Source organism: Electrophorus electricus, chromosome 9 (assembly GCF_013358815.1).
Source record: "Electrophorus electricus isolate fEleEle1 chromosome 9, fEleEle1.pri, whole genome shotgun sequence".
Classification (NCBI taxonomy): domain Eukaryota; kingdom Metazoa; phylum Chordata; class Actinopteri; order Gymnotiformes; family Gymnotidae; genus Electrophorus; species Electrophorus electricus.
The window spans coordinates 12,612,030-12,637,029 of record NC_049543.1 but is presented as its reverse complement, the minus strand read 5'-3'; the positions used below and the strand labels follow the sequence as shown (position 1 = coordinate 12,637,029).

At 47.0% G+C, this 25,000-nt stretch overlaps 3 protein-coding genes across 4 annotated transcripts in view; all 3 read right to left on the bottom strand.

Moving 5' to 3' along the window:
• tmod1 (tropomodulin 1) overlaps positions 1–4,360 on the bottom strand; it is a 10,850-nt gene extending 6,490 nt beyond the window's left edge. For both annotated transcript variants that reach the window (XM_027019916.2, XM_027019914.2), the window contains exons 1-3: positions 4,215–4,360; positions 625–781; positions 427–546 (exon numbers count right to left, since the gene is read on the bottom strand). In XM_027019916.2, coding sequence (XP_026875717.1) covers positions 427–546; positions 625–781; positions 4,215–4,334 — 397 coding nt within the window. In that variant the 5' untranslated portion in view covers positions 4,335–4,360. The remainder of the gene's footprint in view (positions 1–426; positions 547–624; positions 782–4,214) is intronic.
• A 2,529-nt stretch (positions 4,361–6,889) lies between these two features.
• tdrd7a (tudor domain containing 7 a) lies at positions 6,890–14,381 on the bottom strand. The gene is made up of 18 exons (XM_035530029.1): positions 14,175–14,381; positions 13,227–13,371; positions 12,781–12,937; positions 12,047–12,126; positions 11,420–11,631; positions 11,253–11,329; positions 10,893–11,213; positions 10,530–10,790; positions 10,244–10,430; positions 10,044–10,155; positions 9,706–9,908; positions 9,287–9,421; positions 8,912–8,995; positions 8,278–8,412; positions 8,054–8,164; positions 7,565–7,965; positions 7,285–7,445; positions 6,890–7,116 (listed from the first exon to the last, which is right to left on the bottom strand). Exons 1-18 carry the CDS (start codon positions 14,379–14,381, stop codon positions 6,896–6,898), a joined length of 3,210 nt encoding a protein of 1,069 aa, XP_035385922.1. The 3' UTR covers positions 6,890–6,895.
• A 3,342-nt stretch (positions 14,382–17,723) lies between these two features.
• Positions 17,724–25,000, bottom strand: part of LOC113583539 (stimulated by retinoic acid gene 6 protein-like) — a 13,489-nt gene continuing 6,212 nt past the window's right edge. The window contains exons 9-18 of the mRNA XM_035530028.1: positions 21,759–21,870; positions 21,464–21,620; positions 21,226–21,301; positions 20,492–20,573; positions 20,277–20,325; positions 19,218–19,335; positions 18,965–19,084; positions 18,551–18,714; positions 18,059–18,199; positions 17,724–17,947 (exon numbers count right to left, since the gene is read on the bottom strand). Of these exons, the coding sequence (XP_035385921.1) occupies positions 17,724–17,947; positions 18,059–18,199; positions 18,551–18,714; positions 18,965–19,084; positions 19,218–19,335; positions 20,277–20,325; positions 20,492–20,573; positions 21,226–21,301; positions 21,464–21,620; positions 21,759–21,870 (1,243 nt within the window). The remainder of the gene's footprint in view (positions 17,948–18,058; positions 18,200–18,550; positions 18,715–18,964; positions 19,085–19,217; positions 19,336–20,276; positions 20,326–20,491; positions 20,574–21,225; positions 21,302–21,463; positions 21,621–21,758; positions 21,871–25,000) is intronic.

Here is a 25,000-nt window from a genome sequence, read left to right as displayed (position 1 = left end):
GACGTACGTACAGAAGGAAAATGTTGTCAGAACGTTTGCGGAGAGGTTAGCGCTGCGTGCACAAGCAGGAGAGAGTGCAGAGTGACCTACTGGAAGGTTCCGTGGGTTAGAATCAGGAGAATCGGGAAGGCACAGAGACGGGATGAAGAACAGAGAGAAGGAGGTGGCTGGAAACCAGAGAAAGAGCAAAACACACACAGAGAAACACACCGAATAAAAAGGGGTAATGGGGGAAAACGTATCAGCAGGAGGGCAAAAGGGGTAAATATCATTAGTGTGACTTGGTGAAGGGGCTGATGGGAAATGGAGTGGAGGTGTGGGATTAAACCCAGATGGAGTGGAGTTATGGGATTACACAGAAAAGTAACTAAAGTGCGCAAAAGATTTCAGGTGATGCTCATATAAAGATACAAAGAGTGTGTGTACCTGCTATGTCACAGAGCTCTGCGTCTGAAGCACTGGCTAAGGCCTCTTCTAGCTCTGGCTCAAGGGTCACATCCTCCAGAATTGGGTCAACAATCTTCGTCTTAGGGACCCACGGCTTCCCTGCACGGAGACACACACCCGATCAGCCTGGCTGTACGGGAAGAGGCGAGCACTGACCCTGGACCAGGCGGACCTCACCTCTCTTCTCGCCCGTGTAGGGCACCAGGTCATCGCGGTCTGGGTGCTCCTTCGCCTGCTTTTCCAGATGTGCCAGCAGGTTATCCCTGTGGAACGTGCCGGTCGGAGCTTTCTTTGTCTGATCACGCTGCCTGAGCCCAGCAGGCAACAAGGCGTTCTGCAGGTGCAACACGGAAATGTTAACGTGACGTTCACGCAATGTACGGACAACATACAGGTAATAATTTTATTTATTCTTTTAACTTTATTTAGCTAAGGATACTTTAAACAGAGAAATCTCTGGATAAGAGAGTCAGCTGATGGTCATAGATATAAATGCGTTCAGTGGCTTCCAGGCATTCTGAGAGGTTTCATTAATATGCATTCATATGCTAATACCACCTGCTCTCTCATTAAAAAAGCGCAGGTGGTGCAGTAAGACAGGACGGTACGCTCAGAGCAGGTGCTCATGGGAAACCCCGTTCCAGACCTCACTGCAAATAACACACACTCAGCCCAATAACCATGCCCCCTGCGAGCCACATCCGCTCAGGGTCTACTCTCTGGGGTGGGGTGGGGGGGATTGATAAAAAACACCCTGATGTGCTGAAAGCTTTTCACTGCCAGTTATACCATGTATGAATATGTACGTCACAAATAAACTTTGAACTTTAAAACCCCACTGAAAATGGGCAGAAGTGCATTAGAGCAGCAGTGAAGCAAAACAGAAGGGCATTTGAGCAGCAGTTGAGCACAACCAGCTATCAGCACACAATCTGGACACCAACATTCTCTGTATCACTCAGATAATAACAAACCCTCCAGCCAGGCCCTGTCTGAGCTTGATACTTCGCTACATAAAGCAGAGAAAAGTGTGTGTGTGTGTGTGTGTGTGTGTGTGTGTGTGTGTGTCAGTTGAAGGTGGCAGTGGACAGGCAGCAGAACCCACGGCACTTCACACACACCCATATCACATATTCCAGCTGTTTATCTGTAGCCACAGTCTGTGCTGAGCCGACAAAGACGGGAACGTTAGCAGTAATAACTAACCCATCACACCACCCGCCATTAACTAGCAGGCTTGGACAGTAATGGAATACATGTAATGACGTTACGTAACCGGGAAACCGAGAAGATGACGCTTTTCCATTAGTTACAGGAAAAAGGCAGAAATTAGATTAAACTAGTAATTAAGTGTTAAATATATATAGCGATTTCTAACGGAATTAACAGAGATCACTTTTTTTCCTTTCGTCTTTACCAATCTTTTAATGATTATAATCGAGCAAACGGTTGCCGTGACCGTTTAACGCTCCTAATCACACCAACGGTTGCCTGAAGCCTGTCGCACTGCTCAGACTCATTCGGAAAGCGTTTCCCACGTTGTGTCCCGCAGTCATAAACAGACGAACACCTCCTGCTTACAGTCTCGCTACAAGGGACGGATGCGAAGAACCCAAATCACGATCCGCTTTTTAAGACACCGCCTTCTTCACCGAGTGGTGCGCAAATGTCTAACGGGAGAACTGTTTCCTGTAAAACTTTAGATAAGGAGTCCACGACCCGTCTAAGAAGAGTATTTTAATACATATTCTAACAAAGCACCACAGGTTCAGTAGTGTTCTTACCAATGGCAAAATATTGGGGGATGTTTACAGTGGTGGAGCCTTGCAGTGTGACAGGAGTGTAGGTTTGGTCCTTCTCAGCCGTGTTGTTCTAACGAGGAAGGGACATGTTTATGTGGACAACTTTCACACATAACATCAGTAATTCACGAGTCTTCACAAAGAAAACACAGGAGCTTGGTGGAGACACTGGAGAAGGCCAGTGTTCTAAAACTCTCCGGCAGGTCATGTAAAATAATCAAATTACGACACTTTAATATAGGAAGCCTTTGGATTGGAGTACAGATACAAGGTAATCGGTACTCTGGAACAGAACACATTTTTGAAGTAATCCCCCCCAACGCTGTTAACCAAGTTAGTGAACATACACCAGTAATTACAAACTGGTAATCTGCATAATTACCAGTGATTGGTGTGTCATCTCACTTCAGTACCCAAACAAACATAGCTCTGACAAAAATAAACAAAGAATTATTACTCAGCCAATATGCACCAGTCACACGACAACAGTTCAGCAGTGATCCATTGCTTGGGTTGAATCATAATGTGTACATTTCTGAGGAGTTATGGCTGTTGACTCTGGGGATGTGGGGTTGAGGCAGATGGGCCTGACAGAGGATTTATGTGCAGAGTAAACCCTCAGAAAGGAGCGTGTGGCCCTCACCGCGCTGGGCCATTAGTCCTCCATCAGTGCCACGTGGGTGTCGGAGGACTGGACCTCCACCAGAGACACACACATGGCCCAAGAAACACAACACACATCCCACACCTCCACAAAACCTCACTCATACTTAAAACACAGTTCAGCCTCTAACGTGCAGCATTAATTTAGAAACAATCACCAAATACGCTAATACACTAAGAAAGTTTCCAGCAGTAGTTTACAAGGACACACATTTAGGACCCTTATAAATTTGTGAAAACGGGAGTAACGGGGCAGACGACTTAAGTCATTCCACAACATGAGTGACAGATCTGGGCATGACGAAGCTCCTCCACCCACACTGGGACCAGGCCAGTCATTGCACTAATCTCTGTTGAGCTCTCAGGCGAGTGACTGGGGGACCTGGGTATGAATGTAGGTCATCACGAAGCTGCACCAGCTACTGGGGGAAGGGGAGGGTGTTACAGGAGGGGTAACAGGACAAAATGGCACGAAGCTGACAAGACACCACAAATGGAAACAAAAGCAACTCCGATTCTGACTCAGGACTTCCAGTTACCTGCACCAGCGTCAGCGGGACATCCCGCAACTCAAACCTGAGTCCTGCACCAGCGTCAGCGGGACACCCCACAACTCAAACCCGAGTCCTGCACCACTGTCAGCTGTGATCCATTTTGCCCATAAAATGGTTTAAGACACCAAGAAACACGAACTCTCACATCCAGAAGACTCAACAGTTTTACATACATCTCTGAAGAGTTTGTATATTCAGATGTATGAGGTTCCTACAGCGCAGTGATAAGTGTCTTTGCTGGTGACCCTCTTACTAATGCATCTGACTCTAAACACTGTGAGGTGTGCACACAAGGCCATGGCCCTGTTTACCACTCTGTTTCATCACTGCAGTTAAACTGAGATCTTCTGCGCTGTTCGGCAGGGGAGAAACACACTTCACTTTCACGTCTGTCGTCTAAAGCCAAATCAAACTTCAGTCCTCAGAGTTTTATCACTACACTGCGGCTGCATTCATTTCCATGGGGAGGGATCACTGGATCCAGACGCTACAGTACACCTCAGGACCAGTGGACTCCAACTTGCCTAAGTGTGATCAGTACTATACTGTGTAAGAGTGTATACAAGTGCAAGGCACAGCTGCACGGACAACAGCTTCTCAACTTTGACGCTTCAAAAAGTCTTAAATACGCTTTGATACTTTGCAACAGGAGTTCAAAAACACAAAACATCTTGCTTGTGGTTCAGCAAAGCGGGCCTGCTGTAATAACGGCCCCACGAGGCTTATTAAAGCTTCACAAGGCTCTTACATCAGGGTCGAGCTCCTGGAGCTCATCTTCTAGCCTACTCAGCTCCTCTTCGCTGAGCTTCTGCAGGAGCTCGTCCTCGTCGATGTCCCGGTACTTCTCCATCTCCTTACGGAACGACATGATGGAGGAGAAGAGAGAGGGGGGAGAGAGGGAGGAAGAGAAGGAGGAGCCAGCAGAAAGGCACAGACAGCTATGCGGCACCCCCTCAGGACCTGGAGGGGAATGACACAAACACACACATGGCTGAACAACCAATAAAAGATTAATGTTATGAATAGTCAACATTAACCAAAACAACAGCTCAAGCACGCAATACCAAAGCACTAATTCCAAAGCACTACATGGGCTTTAGTTTGACTGCACCCTTATACTGTAACCTGTTTGAACTTAAAAATGCATTAAAAAACCTTTGGTTTTTTTTTACCTTTGGTTGTTCTGGAAAGAGGGCTGCTACATGTTAAGGTAACTGTAAATAAAACAGCCGTAGCTCAGTGGTTAAGGTAGTGGACTTGTAATTATAAGGTTGCCACTGTTGGGTTCCTGAGAAAGACCCTTAACCCTCAATTGCTCGATTTGTGTCATAATTGTAAGTCGCTTTGGACAAAAGCTAAATTCTGTAAATCAAAGTTGCTCAAGATAGGCGTTCTTTATACTACATGCTGACATTACGACTTTACGACTTTTTTCTGTTAGCGGCCTGCGTGACCCCAAACGCTACAACAGCTGAACGTCGGTTTGGCGACACATCAGAAGTTCACGCGCGAACACTAGGACACGCGGAAAAAGAGGGCGTGCTTGGCGCGCGCAACAGCTGTCAGAGGGCCCGCGGTCACAGTGCAAACATATGGCAGAGTATATTTAGATCCGGCGCCCTGTTTAACCCCCAAAAAACATACTAATGTCAGGGGTCAAACGAACTAATAGAAAAAACATGGTTAATACTGGGACCTGAATCTGCCCGCGCCCACAATAGGCAATGTAAGCTTTGAAGTCTGAGAGGCCGTTTAGTACAGGGTAAAAGGACATTAATATACACCTCCACAAACCACGAGTGAAACACGCATCCAATTAAAGAAAAAACAAACAAACAAACAAACGTAGAGACTTTTCAGCCTCGGTTAAGTACTCGACGTCTAGTTCAGTGACACTGCATTCCTTGAAAGGACTTTCTGTATTTTCACGGTGGGGAATGGTCTGCTTGTACCCAATATTTCAACTTAAAAGTAGACTGTAACGAGACCGCACAGTGGCAGTTGTTTTAGTCAGGTTGATTAATTGTAACTCCCGCAGTTTTCAACTTGCCCTTGGTAGTCATCGCTTTCAGACTGTTTATAGTTTCAGGGACTATTGTATGCCATCGTTTTACGTACAAGTTAAAACTGTCAGTTCGCCACGTTTACATTCACTAAACTGACCAAAACTCACACCGTTTAGTAAAAGTTTAATCGCAACGAGAACGCGTATAAAACGTTTCAATAGACAACGGCATACAATCTAAACGTTTGAAATGTTGATTAGACAGATTGCGGCTATCATTTTCACTTACCTCAGACACTGATTATTCGGTCTATATATAGCGCGAGGGTCCCGCTTCGTGACAGCTGGCTAAATACTTTGACCAGATATGGCTTCTTTTCGGAGCCGGCAAGTCACTCCAACGTGCCGCTGCAAACCGCGAACGACCGAATTCACAGTACAATCCGCACGCGAACACAAAAAGCCCTCGGTGATCCGGTACGCGTCGCCGGGGGGCTTTCCTTCCAACGCGCTACGGTCCCCTTGGCCGGTCGGAAGGGTACCTTTTCCCACGAGCGCAAAGTGGCGGCGAAAGACCCCGCCTCAGCTGTCCGTCAAACGATGCAACGCTCGCAAGAACCTGCTGCTGTCCGGTTTGGTACATTTACTGAAAACGAAACGGCGACTGCAAAAGGTTCACCCGTGCCGCCCGTCTCGCATCGAGGTTGTGCGGACACCGATCACAATTACGCAACTAGTTCCCGATTACCGATTTCGTTTAATACAATATGAACATGTCAGCCAATGAACAAAATAGCAAGAAAACGAACATGTTTCTTTACAATCAAGCCATTACATTGTTTCTGGGTGGGAAAACAAACAGCACACAAATCATAAGCCAAAATTAAACAAACAACCCCCCCCCTCGTAAAATCAAACAGCAAAGTTCAGTGCATGACCCAAAAAACCCGACACAAATTAAAATATAAACCAAACAGAAAACAAGGACGAACGGCTTCATTGCAAATCCACAAATATAAGGTAAGCGTTAAAGTTAAACACGCCTGGCCCTTAATTGTTATTACAAAGACGTCTTTGCAGCGCGAGCTGTCTTGGTCCTCTCGGAAGCATTTCGGACATTTAACGTTAATAGATTTAACTACACAAGTACAGTCGCTATTGCCCAGCGTTACTCTGCGTGCGGCACCTCTAAGGCTCTGTCCACATTACCCACAACACAAAGGAAACCCACAATCACCTCAGCCGAGACTCCAGAACCTCAGTCCACACGTCCCAAATCTGCGGTTCTACGGAAAATTCGCTTCCACAAAAATCAAAAGTCTGCTTTAAAATTCTAAAACTCTCGCTAAGTCGACACGCGACTTCCTCGGTGCAAACGTTTGAGACTGGGGGCTCGTCCTGGTCCTCGCGGAGGACGTGGCGTCCTACGCGGCGCTGCCGAGCTCGCTCGTAAACTCCGCCATGGTGGCATGGATCCACACGTCGCTCTCGTCCAGAGAAGTGTCCACCAGGTAGACGGACAGGCGGCGCTCCCAGGGATGCGCCCCCTGCTGGACGGACTCCACCTGCGCCACCAGAGGTTTTCGCTCCACGTGGTTCCGAAACACGATAGAGGCCTCCTCACCCCACTTACCCTGCGTGACGCCTAAGACAGCACCAGCACGCGCGCGCGCACACACAAAAACACACACAGAACACTCTGTAGTTTTCATTAGTCTCATTAAACACCAACACTAAAGTGAGTTTCAAAGTTGTTTTTTTTTATTTTTTTTACAGCCCTCAGAGAGGCTGGTGTTGTCCAGGTATGCCTCACCTGCCAGCTGTGCAGGCACAGCCTGGAAGGGCAGCTGGCGGAACTCTGCGGTGAGCGGCTGGATCTGGGAGCAGTGCACGAGCTCGTGCTTCCCGTAGTCCAGCTGGTAGACGGATGCCAGCGAGTTGGCGAGCACTCCCTTCACCAGCACACGGTGCCAGCTAGACAGAGACCGAACGGATCACACAGACAGCTTACAGTGGGGCAGGGCAGAGAGAGACGCAAACAAAGGACTGAGTTTCTGAAGGAGTGAGAGCTGTACAGACGAGACTCCTCTCACTTGCTGTCGATCTTGGCAGCATAGACGTGGTCCTTCTCCACCCGCACACGCTGCCCGTCCTGCCGGTTGTAGTGAAGGATCATTTCCCCCATCAGCACCACCAGCTTGTACAGCTCCTGCCATGGCTGGAGCACAAAGTGCCCTGGGTGGCAGGCCACAGACACAAACACATCCAGGCTCTTCCCTGCCTGGGGCAGTTCCAGGGGCAGGGGCAGGATGTCGGGGGCGTCGCCCGCCACAGGCAGGGCAAGCCAAGCGGGGGTGGGGAGGTGCCCGTCCCTCCGGCACGACCAGAGGGTGGAGGACACCAGCTGCAGGTTAATGCTGGCAGAGCGCTCGTAGGCACCTGCGCCACGGAATAGGTAAACATGCACCTGCCCCGCCAAGTCCAGATGACATATCTGTGCTCAGACACACACGCACTAAATGGTTAAGCAATGACCTCTCTCCTATCAGAGAGCACTAAGAGTTGTGGTCAGACACACACACCTTCATCCCGCAGTCGTCTGCGTTCAGCAGCATCTCCCTGAGCCACAGCACAGCGTCAGGAGGCCACACCCCTCCATCACATACCAGCTCAGCCAGACGGCATTTCACCGCCTACAGACACAGTCAACACCACAGTCACGGCACACAGACAGCATTTCACAGCCAGTCATGTGATGAATTCAAAGTGAAGTACACTGTGTGTGTGTGTGTGTGTCTCCCCATACCTGTGGCGGTATTGTGATCAGCTCTCGGAGGAAGTGGAGTGGGATCTCTCTCAGTTCACTGACCTCCAGAGAGGCAGGAAGTCCCAGATCCACAAACACAATGTCTACCACCTGGCTTCCATGTAGCTGAGTGACCTGAGACAGCCAAACAGCCAGTCACTCCACATGTCCCTCCACCTGTCCACCCCTCCCATTCATCCCTTCACTCGCTCATTAACTGCTGCAGACTGCCTGGCAGTTCATCACTGAACATCACTGTTACGCCGGGTCTTAATTCTTACATTGTACTGGAAATTACTTCACCAAACCAGCAGCCCAGAGCCTCTCATCACCCCACTGATAGTGGAACATTGTTGATAAAATTATGTTACTATATATAGAACATAAAGGAAAATCCAGAAAGAGGAAACAAAACAGGGAAACAAACAAACATTCATTTTGAAGCTCTCTTTTGCATGACAATATAGGATGGAGGCTTTAATACCTGCTGTAAAGCATAGAGCTTATTGTTTTTCAAATGTTTGGTTTGAGTATTATTTTGTCCGTTGTTAGATGTTTTGTACTATGCAAAGTAATAGGGAGAAAAACAGGAAGGGGCAGACAGACGGAGGGAAGCGGTGTTTAGTTTGCTCACCTCCACTCTGGCCCACCTGCCTTTGTGTTGCGCCAGACACACTTTACCACAGAACGGCCTGACAACCAGAAGATCCCACGAGACCTGAACGGACAGAGACACACAGTAACCGATCTGTCTGTTCTATAAAAGAATCCTTGATGTTTTTAAGCCAGAGGTCGAGCTCAATGGTAAATGCACCGTGAGGCAAACAGAGGTTTGACCTATTCTGACCAACTATATAAATATGTGAATAACTGTTACACATTTATTACTTTCTTTTATTTAATAAATTGAAAAGTTTAACATGAATGTGCCTCTCCCGGCAGTAAATATTCATCTGATGGCATTTTAATAAAACAAATTTCAAAACAAAAACCGTGAAGGTGACAATACCTGCGAGAGCAGGTAAGACTCGATCTTGTCCATGACATGTGCCAGCTTGGCCATGCCCCGGGATGGCAATTGGCAGTACACGGTGCCGTCTGAGCACACGTTGGTCACACACACGTCTCTGTAGGAGCTGTTAACCTACAGTAACGGTGAGGGAGGGACATTTTGAATGAAAACCTTCACGCAGTCTCCACTATTTCTCACCAGCTTTGAGCCACAATTTTGAGCCTCTTGACTGGACCTCCAAGTAGCAAGGTGTTTTTCCAAAAATCCATGTTGTAACGCAAGTTGAGACCTGTCACCTGTTTGGTGAGTGAGGTGGGAACTCACCTGCAGGGTTCTGGCGCCACACTTCTGTCCCACAGCGCCTGTACTCACCTGCAGGGTGATACATGCTTCTGTCCCGCACTGCCTGAACTAACCTGCAGGGGGTTCTCCATACTTCTGTCCTGCAGCGCCTGAAGGCACGCAGCGTTTACATTGACGTCTGTCTGCTGGGACGTGTCATACAGCACCAAAACGGGCGTGGCCTCCCGCTCCACGAGCTCAGCCAATAGCGTGCGGCCGCATGCAAACGACTCCAGAGTCTTCAGGACCGTGGGGTCCTCGCTGAACGGCTCCAGACCTCAGAAACGTTACGGAAGCCACAGTCACCCACCAAGAGCAGTAAACAAACAAAAAAACCAAATAAATAAAACTTCAGGTGAGATCTACCTGAGCCAACCAGCCAGCGCTGAGCTGAGCTTCAGGTGAGATCTACCTGCGAGGCGCCCAGTGGTGGCCTGGAAGGGGAGTGTGAGGAAACTCTCGGACAGCTGCAATAGTTTCTTCTTGCTTACGAACTCTGAGAAGCCGTGATCCACACAGAACAGCTGCAAGCAAACATACACACACACTGTTACCAGGCCAGGGACACCAACACACTACTGCACCACTCCTTTTGCTGCTCATCCAACGTACCTGAACATCGTCCCCCGTCACCTGCTGCACCTGGGCGCGGAGCACCACATTGTCCTCCATGGCGACCGCCACCAGCTGACCTATCGTAGGAGAGGGAACGGAACGACCTGCGCCCTTGTGGCGGTAGCACACCAACATGGTGTCCTCCATGTTTTCCAGGGCCCGAGAATAACCCTCCCCCACATACCTAACACACACACACACACACACAGAGGCCGGAGAGTAACCCTCCCCAATACACCCACATTGCGTTTGTGCATCTCATTGTGGCGCGCACACACACAACCTGAATATGATATTGTTGGTGCTATTGGCCTCCATCACCAGCACAGACGGGAACTCCTCCTTGGGCAGTGGGAGGGCAGGCACTTCCGGGTTGCCATGGTGCATGATGAGTGGGCGTGGCTGTGGGCGTGGCTCAGGCAGGCTGCAGGAGGGCAGGGCGTAGAGGATGGCCTTGTTACGATGGCCAGGCACGGGGTACTCCACCACACAGATGTCAGCCAGCGCAGACAAGTCGTCCAAAACCTGCAGCGGGAAATCGCACCTGGGGAGACAGAACCGTGATTAGAACACAAAATTCAGCTGCACAAAGCTCTGGGATGTAGGGACATTGGGATGAGTCCATCAGGCGAGCCGAAGGGGGTACCTAAAGGCCTCCTGGAAGAGGCGGGGCAAGGCGTGGACCCACAGGCCGCGGCTATACTTGCTCAGCAGCTCCCGGAGTTTCTGCTTCGTGTCCGGAGGCAGCGGGGTCTGTGAGTAGGGCGGAGTGGAGGGCGGAGTGGAGGGCGGAGTTGGCAGGGACCGACGCAGGGAAGCGGGGCTCGGCAGGCACTTGGAGGTCTCTGGCAGAGGTGGAGAGATCTGGGCAGGGTTGGCGGGTTTCGAGGCCATTGGACTCGGGGTGTTGTGGATAGGAGAAGCTGGGGATTGTGGGATAGAAAGTCTGAGAGGGTTTTTTGGGGTCCTGAGGGTCCCAAGGGGCTTTGAGGTGGCAGGTGGTGGCATGCAGGGCTTTGAGGGCGCCGGTGTAGCAGGGTACACCAGACGGTCCACGACGTTTACACCACCTACTCTCTCCACCTTAAACAAAAACAAAGAAAAGCTTACGTGCTATGTGTGTGTGTGTGTGTGTGTGTGTGTGTGTGTGTGTGTGTACGCGTATTTCCTCACTGTGCAAACATGCGTCCAGGTCTCCAGCTGCGACAGTGTGTTTGCGGGGAGCTCCTGGTGGAATGTGTCCCTGTAGAGCTGAGGAACTTTGGAGAGCCACACGCCACTGCTGTGTGCGCGCAGGAGCTGCACGAGGCGGCCCTGGACCAGCTCAAAGTCACCACGCCCCGCCTTCGATGCCACAGCAGTGCCCCCTACATGTGTCTGTGCCGCTGCACAACAAATCAGCAATCAGCACAGCGCAAGAGAAACAGGGAGTTCTTTTGCTGATGGGATTTGCCCATTTTTATTCATAATAGAAAGTGACCTGTGTCTACCAAATATGAACGCGTCTGTTCTCTGAAACAGCACGCATCCGCACTTTTTGAAAGAGTTACCCAAGATGCCAACAAAAGAGTGTCAATTGTAATGGCATTAAACCTGACAAAATGGTTGCGCTGGCAGCTTACATACATGTCATGTTTTGTTCTGGAGGGCAAACGGTTTGACAAGGACAGCGCCAAGTGCATGCATGTAGACTGAACACCACATGTCCACACACAATCAGACACAACATTAAGGCCAAAAATCAGATTTCGATCACTTCAGCCTGGTAATGTTAATGTCATCTTAGTCAGACTGCTTTACCTGCAATATTACTCTCTCTGGACAGATGAGGCTTTCCGTCCCATGGGGACTTCTTGGGAACAGCACGGCTCCGCACTGACCTGGGACCGGTGGAGAGAAGCAAACAGCAAATTACATGCAGCTTTACACACACACACACACACACACACACACACACACACACACACACACACACACACACACACACAGCTTCTCTCACGCAGAGAGCTACACAAAGAAAAACCGCAACAGTATAACTGCAACTAGACTATTCATTCATTCATGTAAAGTCATGACTAACCTAAATAGATCATTAGCAGTGGGAAGTGTATTTCTAATGGCCAGCTGCTTTGTGTGAATGGGAAAAGAAAAAAACCTTTGAGAAGTGTCCCCCACCGTGTCCTATGTATAATTAAACAAAGTTAGTCTGCCTGGTTCATATTATAAATGTGCTTGCTAACGTTACATAGGTTACCCACCTCATTAGATGTTACATGAGCACATACCAGTGTGTTTCAGTACAACTACATTTAAAGGACATAGTTTAAAAGTGTTGCTTTTAAATAGTACAGCCTTCTCAGACTTCAGACGGGGTATGACGTATAGAGACAATTTGGAATCATGGACAGTAAAACTGAAAAGGGGTGTGGGATATTAATCACGCATTCAAATATACTAACAATCTTTTAAAAGACTGATGTAGATTTTTAAAAACCCTTTATTGATGTTCGAACACTCAGCAGGCCGTCACCAACCCTGTGGCCTTTTGGACATGGGGGACGAGGCTGCCACTGGTCTGCAGGCTGGTGCGGAAGACCTGTTGCTGGTCACTGTGGAAACCAGAGCGCAAGGTGGAGCCCGGCATGGGATGGGTCACGTGAGCAGGCTGCCGCAAAGATGTGCAGGGCTTAGCTTCCGGACCACAAACACCAGAAAGGTAATTAAAAACAAACACAAAACGCGTTACTCATAACAGATGAACAACCAACAGTTAGCAATAAAGTACCAACAGTATTGCTAAAAACAGAAACTCATCTTTTCATTGATGCATTGTGTGGGTCAGGTGCTGAAATGCCCTGTTCTGGTGACCAAAATTTGCTTGAATCAAACCAGCTGATAACCAGTTCCTACAGGAGGGTCTTCCTTACCTCTACACTGTGTGTTTGTGTGTGTGTGTGTGTGTGTGTGTGTCTCTTTTTACCACTGTGTGAGAACAGTGAAGAAGGCTTAGCTCGCATGTGGCAGTTCAAGAGCTGAAAGGAGCCCGTCTTCTTCAAGTTCTTCTGGCGGGAGACCAGCTGGGCGATGTGGGCTGTCTCCTTACACACAGCCGCAACACACACCACCTACCACACACAATTCCACACCACCTATCAAACTCACACAGCACTTACTAAACTACTATATACACACTACATATCTTTTTTTTTTTTTTTTTTAATCACACCATTTCCACACCACCTACCTAACCAATATTAACACATTACTTGGTTATTTGTTTACAAATCATTTCCACACCACCTAACAAACATGTATGCAACAATTTCCTCAGCATCTAGTAAATGTCAGTTTGCCAACATCAAGGAAACTCCATTAGAATAAGTAGCAATGACTACTCCTACCAGTCTATGTTAGCTTTTATGTCATCAGACTCACTAGAAAATCCTGCCGTCAAGCAATAGAGAAGCAAACTCTAACCTTCTCTCCTTCAGAGAAAAGCCAATCCTCCCCATTGCGCATTCTTCATGAAAGGTTCACCAACCCTCTTCACTGTGTAAAACCTACCCCTACTCCCCAATAATAATATTTTATATATATATATATATATATATATATATATATATATATAAAATTATTATTTATTTCACATTTTCACTTATGTTGTCTTAGATTCAAATGTACGTTACCAAGGTATAAATAATGAGAAAGGAAACAACCCAGAGAGAAAGCGCTGAGAGTTTAGCTGAGATTAGAAGCATCTTGGACGCTGTGGAATGGTTTTGACCCAGTAACACGATAAAACCATCATCGATCGATGGAAAGCAACAAAGAAGGGTGACGAAGAGGTGTCCGTCCAGGCGTTCTACCGGAGACAAAACCGGACCGTCCACTCTAAAACGGGAACCCGGCCACCCAATGTGTGGCTCACCTCTCCGCTGCGGTCACGCTCCAGGCGCACCACGTTCGGTACGCTTCGCAGGAAGCTCTCGAGGCTGGCGTGGCCCATCTCCCGGTACTGGATTGACTCGCCGGTAAGGGCGCGGTAATCCGACTGCAGGCGGGAGAGAGCCACGCCGTTCTTGCTGCTCTGAAGCACCGCGCGCAGCATCTTCTTCAGCAGGTCCACGTCAGTCATTCTGCACTGAGAATTTAGAAAGTCCACGAAATCATACACAAACTACAAGGAAAAAGGTCTAGTGAGTCCATGTTGAAGTCAAAAAGTCTCGTTTCTGATACCTTCCACCATAAAATACTTAACCTAGCTAGTTTACTAGCTAATCAACCGTTGGTAACTGCTGACGAAGATTTGGGCCCAGTATGTGGACCAAGATGGGATAGCTAGCTCTTGGCATGAGGCGGAAACCACGCTAGGTATCTAGCCTTAGGTGGATACCCAAGGCATCGTAAACCTAGCCAACAAGAATTTATTTTGTTATTGCAAAAAAAAAAACCCCATCAATTCCAGTTTTCTTCATGGAAAGGAAACAGCTAAAATACTTACTAGCTAACACATTAAGGATGCAAACACTGTAGCATTCGTGTCACTGATGAGGTCAGACCATTATGTGTGCTAGCATGCTAAAGCCAGAAACAGCCAGGCTAACTGCTAACGACGAACCAGCTACGTTAGCCAGCTAGCAAACTGTCTGAATGAAGTCGGCAAAACCTTATACAGCTAGCTAGCTGGTTAAACTTATGTTGTGACAGTTACCTGCAGCAACTCTGTTATGGCATCTTAACATTATTAATGTAAATAATTGATTTATAACTGCTTGGCAACTCACCTAAAAATGTGTTAGCTAACCTAACTACCGTTCAGAATCCCGCGTGAGATTGTGCGCGCATGTTCATTGTTTACGTCATTACCAAAAAGGGGGGGAGGGGGGGGGGGGGGTTATATCAGAGGAGTAAAACAATCCATCGACTAAATCAACCAATGAGGACATCATCTGTGATCGTATTGTCATCTAAATATTAAAGATTGCCAGTTGAAATTAAGTTAAGAACTAAATTAAAAAGAAAACGCACGTTTTTACATTATGACTCTAATACAGAAGTTTTCCAAGCATGTGGGATCCCCTCTCGTCAGATCGAAGAGCAGTTCGGATATAAAACATAATATATAATAAAAAGTGATAAAATAAAAATAACATCGCTTCACATTCATGCTTCACACACGTAGTATGCGTAATTTATACTTATTGTAATCTTAAAATACCAAGTAAAGTTTCTTTAGACTACTATTAAACTGAAACGTATACTACTAAATTACTAAATTAAGTTGGTTATTTTACTTCTAACACCGTGTATAACGGATTCTCCCCTTTAAGCCATTAGGACATCGTAGCTGAATAAAAAAAGTTTCAAGTCTCTTTTATTTATTGGCTTTTTTATTGTCATTTCATCTATATACAGTAAAACGAGGAAAAAAACGTTCCTCTAAGACCGTGATGTAACACAAAAAAGGAACATAAGTGTAAACAATAAATATATGATTTAAGCCCGATGGAAAGCCTTTATTTAAGCCCTTATTACACATGTACAGTACAATGAAACGCTTCTCTTCGCATATTCCAGCTTCTTTGGAAGCTGGAGTCAAAGCTATCGTATGACACAGAGCAAAGATTAGAACCGAGAACCTTCCCATCGAAAGCCGAAAGGCCGGGCCACTATGCTTCACAGATAAAGCGCATGGGACTGAGTGGATGTGCTAAGGATGTACCATATTGTGATATCTTAACAATGATGCCAATAGCATACAGCATTCACTGAGGTAACAGCCAGTTGCACTCATTTAAGAACACAGTATTATTAAAGTGAATAGTGTTTGTTCAATATTTACGGTCTGTCATGGGAGTTGAGTCTGATGACATGCGGGAAGAAACTGTTATACAGTCTAGCTGTAAGGACCTGAGTGGTTAGGTAGCTCTGCCCATAAGGTAGGAGAGAGAGGAGTTTGTTTGAGGGGTGTGTGGGATCAGTGCTTTTGGCGGTATGGAGGCAGTGCGTGTTGTAAATATCCATGATGGAGGGGAGAGAGAGACCAAGATGATCTTCCCGGCTGTCCTCGCTATTCTCCCCAGGGTCTCATGGTCCGAGACGGAGCGTTTTCCAAACCAGGCAGTGATACAGCTGTTTGGGAAGCTCTCTGCCATGCAGAGATGGCAGGAGAGGGGTGAGCTTATGATGATGCGTTTGGAGAAAAGATCAATAAAGTCCACAGATAACTGTGCTTATGTTCCATAAGCACCTCTCTCTTTCTCCCTTTCTCTATTGCTCTCTCCGTCGCTCACTCACTCACTCACACACACACACACACACACACACACACACACACACACACACGCACTGTTCTTATTATGACGTATGGCTGATTGAAGAAAAATATTAACTTACATAGGTGGATTAATAAAAAATTATTGTTTGAACGCATATTTATGTTGAGCTGTCCTCAATTTACTGTGACAATTTCAACTCATAAAAAATTGACTTTATAGACTTTGGACTTTGGATGACTTGTGAATGCAAGGTGGTTACATGGTAAGATAACACAGTTAAGTGGTTACATGGTAAGGTAACACAGGTGGTTACATGGTAAGGTAACACAGTTAGGTGGTTACATGGTAAGGTAACACAGTTAGGTGGTTATGTGGTAAGGTAACACAGTTAGGTGGTTATGTGGTAAGGTAACACAGTTAAGTAGTTACATGGTAAGGTAACACAGTTAGGTGGTTATGTGGTAAGGCAACACAGTTGGGTGCATCACTGTGCTTTGTCGTGATACCTGACTCTACTTTTAATCTGGCACAGTTGGGTTTACTGCACTAGCTGTCTGTATTGCCTCATGGGTATTGTAGTGAACTTTCTGATAGTCCTGTGGTAAGAAGTACATCCAGGAGTACTTTACTCCAAAGCTTGCACTCTCAGTCATCCTGGAACTCCACTGAAGTATTTGACGTTTACTGAAGACAAATTGTTTGCAGAGGAGATGGTGATAGTAACCCAGTTTGGCACTGCAGTTAAACTCACTCTCGCCCTGCCATTAGCTAAGGCTGAGTTTTCTCAGACCACAGTCAATACAGGCCAGAGTGGGTTTAGTCTGTGTGCAGTACGTATTCATGAATTTAGCAGACATGGAGAAACCTTGAAAAGATTGCTTTAGAAGCTACAGAGAGATGGTGTTTCATAAAAATACAGCTCAGTCACCACCTAAAAAAGCCAGTGTACTGCAAATAAAGGCAACTGTTCGATTAATCCAAATCTCCCAGTGTCTTTAATTAGCATAGGGTGTCCCATCACCCCAGATCAGTACCAAAGCACCAAAGTCCAACTTGATTTGGTCCATTTTGCTTGCTGAGGTCCTGCTAAGTCTCCCCCTCGGTGACAGTCAGGCCTGGTGGTGAATATGGACATAATAAAGAGTTCAGAGATGGAACTCTTTTCACCATTGACCTCCACCGAAAACAAGGAAAGCACTTTAGTCCTGTGTGTTCTTATCCTGGGACACAGGGAATTGTGGGATGTCAGACACTCCGCTGACTGGAGAGCCTGTTCCCTCGATCTGTGATGTCATAGCCCAGGCGAGGGCCCGCAGGTCCTGAGTGTGGCGCCGTCTCTTCCTGAGTAGAATGAGCCCTGGGTTTTTTAACAGAGTGTAGAAGAGAAGCCAGCGAGTGCAAACTCTGCTCCCTGCTGGACAGTCTGGGGAACAGCAGAGCAAATGTTAAAATGTTAAATGTTGCTGTAGAGCCCTCTAAAAGCCCTTTATGTGAATGTGTGTGTGTGTGTGTGTGTGTGTGTGTGGTCACTGACCTATGTTGTCAAACTGTGAATAAGTATTAGGTTCTCTCTGTCTCGCTGCAGTCTGTTTAAGCAGCAAGTGGCAGAAACAGACCATAATAGGGTTGCTATGGTAATGATCCGCTGTTATCATTCCTACCCATGTGCAGTAGCCTACAGAATAGATGAATGAATGAATGAATGAATGAATTGATGGATAAATGAATGCTATTCTATTGACATTCTGTTTTCTCTTCTATCTTTCCAATTTCTAGACAATTTCTAATTTCTTTAAATTTTTAAAAGTATAATTCTGAATTATAATTTTTTTGGTTATTACTAAGAATAAGTGAGTAATATTGTGAATCATTTCACACAATAAAATCCTGCTTGATGATACATTTCATTCTGGTCTAGTTTCACCCTGTGACAACTTTAGTCTTATCGTTATAAGTCAGGTGATAAAACTGATAAAACTGCTCTCAGGTCAGTCTAAAAGTGCAGCTTCTAGCCATCTAATTTAACCTGGATCCAAGCGCTCATAGCCCCGTTGCATGATGGTCCGGTCGATGCGTGACACAAGCCAGGTACCCACAATGCAGCTGTTGACCAGGCGTAAGATGCAGTTGCTCAGTCCCATAACGACGTTATAGAAGAAGAAGAAGTAATTAAAGCTATGGAAGGCTTTTCTGCAAAAGAGAGAGACACCTGTTGGATTTGGTGTGTTTATACACACTCAGTCTTAACTGTTTTCCACACTGAGGTCGGCATATTACCATCAAAGAGCTGCTCTGTGTCTGAACTATGACCTTTGTCATGTTACCTGTCATTAGTGAATGTTTATTTAGTGAGTGTTTGAGATGGTGTTAGTGTTTCTGCTGCCTGTTGTGCATTAAACCCTTGGTTAGTAGCTGGGTTTGGCGCTGTCGCACTTCACACCTGTTGTTGAGGGCCAGGGGCTTCTGCTTGTCCTCTGGGGAGAGTTTGTCCTGCAGGAAGAAGATCTGAACCAACACAATCTGCACCACTACTAGCGCAACCACAAAGAAGATGGTCAACCTGCAGAAGCAAACAAACAAACAAATAAAAATCTGAGATCAGCTCCACTCTGCTACCAAAGTCCCATTAAGTATGGAAAAACTGATCCAGGACTAGTGTTCGGTGCAAAGGTGAGGGGTGAAGTCAGGCTCACAGTATGATGGCCAGGTTGGAGAACCAGGAGAGGAACCCTCCCTTCTGGATGGGCAGCACCACCAAATAAACAAACAGCATCGCAAACGTGAACTGCACAAAGTGCATTATCAGGTAACCTGCAGGGGGCGACATACAGACTCACGTGTAAAATCACACGGACGCATCCATTTTCCAATCAATTCATCCATCAGTCATTCCAGTCTTGAAATAACGTCTCAGACGGGTAGAGGTCGTCAGAGCAGCTCTCCTGGCCAAGCGTCTGGTCCAGAAGGCAGCACGTCACGTGACTATGGTTCTGCGCGTCTAGCGCGCGACACTGGAAGGCGCTGCCGTGACGCCAGCTGACAGAAGCTCTCCAACGACTTCAGCCGACTTCACGTCGTTTAAAGAATCATTAGACACACTTCAGACCCATTTAAAATAATCGCCTGGCCCTTGTCATCTTTTAAGGGAACTGGATATGCTATCATTTGACCCGCAAGCTTAATACATAGTAAGAATTTCATACTGAGCATTCCCAACAGGAATTCAAATAACGAGTTGGATATTCTCGTGCACTGCAGTGTACAGTTGAATGATCAGTAGCCCTTTTGTACCGCAGCGGTTGCTAAGTGTTATGCTAAATGTGATTCCGCCGTCATTTAGCCGGTGAGTTGAATCACCAGGGACCAAAGGACCAGGTGACACTACCCTGTTTCGCCCAGGCCGAAACCGAACACCGCTGTAGCGCACGGATTCGTGCATGTTGCAGTGCTCCTTCTGGACAGTAGATGGCGCCTGTAAACTTGGTTCTGACTGCGCTTACAGAGCGTAACGCAGTCTGAGCTTCGAAGTCCGTCCTCAAACCTCTGCACTCCAAAGAGCGACTTTGGAAGCGTTATTCGTTTTGACAGTAGGCAGTAAGAAATGGCACATAAAACTTTGCCATTTCAAAAAACTTCAATTCTGGGAGATTTGTGGAAGACTAATAAACCAGACCGGAGGTTGAACAACAGAGTGTCTGGTGATGTAGTGCACACATTTTGACTGCATATGAGTTTTAGAGACAGTCACTCACCCCAGAGTGTAAAGGCGATCTGCCAGCCAGAATACCTCGTAATGGCAGCCTGGGAGAGGAGGGATTATCTGATTATTATTGACGGATGGATTAGCAATTAGCACAATTCATTATTATGTGTAGATTTATACAGTGATGAAAAAATTGACATTTTCACTTTACCAAACAAGCATTTTAGTCCTGATACACACACACACACACACACACACCCTCACCACACTAATAGCAGAGGTTGGTTTGTGGAACTTCTCAGGCAAAAAGGTCCTATCACCAGCCCACAACCTCCTAATATGTTTCCTATCAAGAAATTAAAACTGTGATCAGGCATTTTTAATAAACGCTTACTTGTCTCTCAATCAACTGATCATATCAACTGTCCCCGCGATCTGATCCGTTCTGGATGGAACTGTAGGAAGCTGTTTGATTAAAATGTGTTTGTGTTTCACGGTTAGTCCCGCCCATCTTCATGCTCCGTGTTTTCCCTGTCTTGTATAGTTTTGTTCCATGTCGTGGTTTCGTTTTCTCCGCCCCTCGTTTGATTTCCACACCTGTCACTCGTTTCTAGTCTTGTTAAGTTCATGTATTTAAACCGTGTCTTGTGCGCTGTGCCTAGGCTGTTTATTTGCTTACCTCAGTGCGTTCATGTGTTGATCGTGGTTGTTAGGTTCATTGTGTCTGGTTGTATTGCATGTTGGTTTGTACTTCGTGTTTCTTAGCCCCGAGTTTTCCTAGCCTCATTTGTTACAGCCTAATTCCCCTGTTTGTCTTCATGTGTTTTTGTTTTGTCATGTGTTTTCCAAATCTCCGTATTGGCTCTATGACCCTGTACTGCTATAACGACTACGATTCTGGATTTGCCCTTCATAAATCTCGCTCTTCTCCGCACATGCGTCCGCCTGCTTACCGCTCACTGTTGGACTGTGTTGGATGTTTCTGTATGGATGCATACCTGTAGCATGCTAACACGTGAAACGTGTAGGTTACAGACGTCAGCGAGGTCGATGCTATTGTGATGAACCAGGTCCCTAGAAAATAAACAAGACAATTTGTTTACAAATGTCACCTTTAGAGCATTAAAACTCAAAACAGAATAGAGAATAGAACTTTGCTGTATTGGAAAAAAATACAAAATAGAGACGTATACAGAGAGGAAAGGTGGTGAGGCAGATATAGGTGGACTGTCTCACTCTTTGCTACATGGCCAAATTCCTCCACGTACGGCAGGACAGTGATAAACGTGTTATTACTGCCATTACAGGACTGGGCTAGCTGCTCCAGAGACTCGGACAGAGACACCAGCTTACTGAACACATAACCACTCAGCCCATAGTCCCCTAGAGTCATCTGCAGGAGGACACACACACACACACACTTTTTTACTGTACAGTTGGCACAATTCATACACAAGGAAAAGTAAATAAAAAGGATAAATGGCATGTAAAATGTTTGTTCATTTGTTCCCCTGCGCGCACACACACACACCGTGTAGAGTCCGATGAGGGAGATGACGGCCGTGCCGATCATCCTGTTGGGAAATTTGAAATAAGGATCCCAGTCGTACACCTTCCTCCTGAACCAGCTCTTCTTCATCAACCTGGAGAGGGATACAGAGTTCAGATTGTTTGTGTGTGTGTGTGTGTGTGTATGTATGTATGTATTTCTTGTTCAGAGGGTTGTCTCAGTAGCGTTTGAGAGTGTGTGTGTGTGTGTGTGTGTGTGTGTGTGTGTGTGTGTGTGTCTTTACTGTTCAGAGGGTCGTCTCAGTAGTGCTTGAGTGTGTGTGTTTACTGTTCAGGGGGGCGTCTCAGTAGTGTTTTGAGTGTGTGTTTACTGTTCAGGGGGGCGTCTCAGTAGTGTTTGAGTGTGTGTTTACTGTTCAGGGGGGCGTCTCAGTAGTGTTTGAGTGTGTGTTTACTGTTCAGGGGGGCGTCTCAGTAGTGTTTGAGTGTGTGTTTACTGTTCAGGGGGGCGTCTCAGTAGTGTTTGAGTGTGTGTTTACTGTTCAGGGGGGCGTCTCAGTAGTGCTTGAGTGTGTGTGTTTACTGTTCAGGGGGGCGTCTCAGTAGTGTTTGAGTGTGTGTTTACTGTTCAGGGGGGCGTCTCAGTAGTGTTTGAGTGTGTGTTTACTGTTCAGGGGGGCGTCTCAGTAGTGTTTGAGTGTGTGTTTACTGTTCAGGGGGGCGTCTCAGTAGTGTTTGAGTGTGTGTTTACTGTTCAGGGGGGCGTCTCAGTAGTGCTTGAGTGTGTGTGTTTACTGTTCAGGGGGGCGTCTCTAGTGTTTGAGTGTGTGTTTACTGTTCAGGGGGGCGTCTCAGTAGTGTTTGAGTGTGTGTGTTTACTGTTCAGGGGGGCGTCTCAGTAGTGTTTGAGTGTGTGTTTACTGTTCAGGGGGGCGTCTCAGTAGTGTTTGAGTGTGTGTTTACTGTTCAGGGGGGCGTCTCAGTAGTGTTTGAGTGTGTGTTTACTGTTCAGGGGGGGCGTCTCAGTAGTGTTTGAGTGTGTGTTTACTGTTCAGGGGGGCGTCTCAGTAGTGTTTGAGTGTGTGTTTACTGTTCAGGGGGGGCGTCTCAGTAGTGTTTGAGTGTGTGTTTACTGTTCAGGGGGGCGTCTCAGTAGTGTTTGAGTGTGTGTTTACTGTTCAGGGGGGCGTCTCAGTAGTGTTTTGAGTGTGTGTTTACTGTTCAGGGGGGCGTCTCAGTAGTGTTTGAGTGTGTGTTTACTGTTCAGGGGGGCGTCTCAGTAGTGCTTGAGTGTGTGTGTTTACTGTTCAGGGGGGCGTCTCAGTAGTGTTTGAGTGTGTGTTTACTGTTCAGGGGGGCGTCTCAGTAGTGTTTTGAGTGTGTGTTTACTGTTCAGGGGGGCGTCTCAGTAGTGTTTGAGTGTGTGTTTACTGTTCAGGGGGGCGTCTCAGTAGTGTTTGAGTGTGTGTTTACTGTTCAGGGGGGCGTCTCAGTAGTGTTTGAGTGTGTGTTTACTGTTCAGGGGGGCGTCTCAGTAGTGTTTTGAGTGTGTGTTTACTGTTCAGGGGGGCGTCTCAGTAGTGTTTGTGTGTGTGTTTACTGTTCAGGGGGGCGTCTCAGTAGTGTTTGAGTGTGTGTTTACTGTTCAGGGGGGCGTCTCAGTAGTGTTTGAGTGTGTGTTTACTGTTCAGGGGGGCGTCTCAGTAGTGTTTGAGTGTGTGTTTACTGTTCAGGGGGGCGTCTCAGTAGTGTTTGAGTGTGTTTACTGTTCAGGGGGGGCGTCTCAGTAGTGTTTGAGTGTGTGTTTACTGTTCAGGGGGGCGTCTCAGTAGTGTTTTGAGTGTGTGTTTACTGTTCAGGGGGGCGTCTCAGTAGTGTTTGAGTGTGTGTTTACTGTTCAGGGGGGCGTCTCAGTAGTGTTTGAGTGTGTGTTTACTGTTCAGGGGGGCGTCTCAGTAGTGTTTGAGTGTGTGTTTACTGTTCAGGGGGGCGTCTCAGTAGTGTTTGAGTGTGTGTTTACTGTTCGGGGGGGCGTCTCAGTAGTGTTTGAGTGTGTGTTTACTGTTCAGGGGGGCGTCTCAGTAGTGTTTTGAGTGTGTGTTTACTGTTCAGGGGGGCGTCTCAGTAGTGTTTGAGTGTGTGTTTACTGTTCAGGGGGGCGTCTCAGTAGTGTTTGAGTGTGTGTTTACTGTTCAGGGGGGCGTCTCAGTAGTGTTTGAGTGTGTGTTTACTGTTCAGGGGGGTGTCTCAGTAGTGTTTGAGTGTGTGTTTACTGTTCAGGGGGGCGTCTCAGTAGTGTTTGAGTGTGTGTTTACTGTTCAGGGGGGCGTCTCAGTAGTGTTTGAGTGTGTGTTTACTGTTCAGGGGGGCGTCTCAGTAGTGTTTGAGTGTGTGTTTACTGTTCAGGGGGGCGTCTCAGTAGTGTTTGAGTGTGTGTTTACTGTTCAGGGGGGCGTCTCAGTAGTGTTTTGAGTGTGTGTTTACTGTTCAGGGTGGCGTCTCAGTAGTGTTTGAGTGTGTGTTTACTGTTCAGGGGGGCGTCTCAGTAGTGTTTGAGTGTGTGTTTACTGTTCAGGGGGGCGTCTCAGTAGTGCTTGAGTGTGTGTGTTTACTGTTCAGGGGGGCGTCTCAGTAGTGTTTGAGTGTGTGTTTACTGTTCAGGGGGGCGTCTCAGTAGTGTTTGAGTGTGTGTGTTTACTGTTCAGGGGGGCGTCTCAGTAGTGTTTGAGTGTGTGTGTTTACTGTTCAGGGGGGCGTCTCAGTAGTGTTTGAGTGTGTGTGTTTACTGTTCAGGGGGGGCGTCTCAGTAGTGTTTGAGTGTGTGTGTTTACTGTTCAGGGGGGCGTCTCAGTAGTGTTTGAGTGTGAGTTTACTGTTCAGGGGGGCGTCTCAGTAGTGTTTGAGTGTGTGTTTACTGTTCAGGGGGGCGTCTCAGTAGTGTTTGAGTGTGTGTTTACTGTTCAGGGGGGCGTCTCAGTAGTGTTTGAGTGTGTGTGTTTACTGTTCAGGGGGGCGTCTCAGTAGTGTTTGAGTGTGTGTGTTTACTGTTCAGGGGGGCATCTCAGTAGTGTTTGAGTGTGTGTTTACTGTTCAGGGGGGCGTCTCAGTAGTGTTTGAGTGTGTGTTTACTGTTCAGGGGGGCGTCTCAGTAGTGTTTGAGTGTGTGTTTACTGTTCAGGGGGGCGTCTCAGTAGTGTTTGAGTGTGTGTGTTTACTGTTCAGGGGGGCGTCTCAGTAGTGTTTGAGTGTGTGTGTTTACTGTTC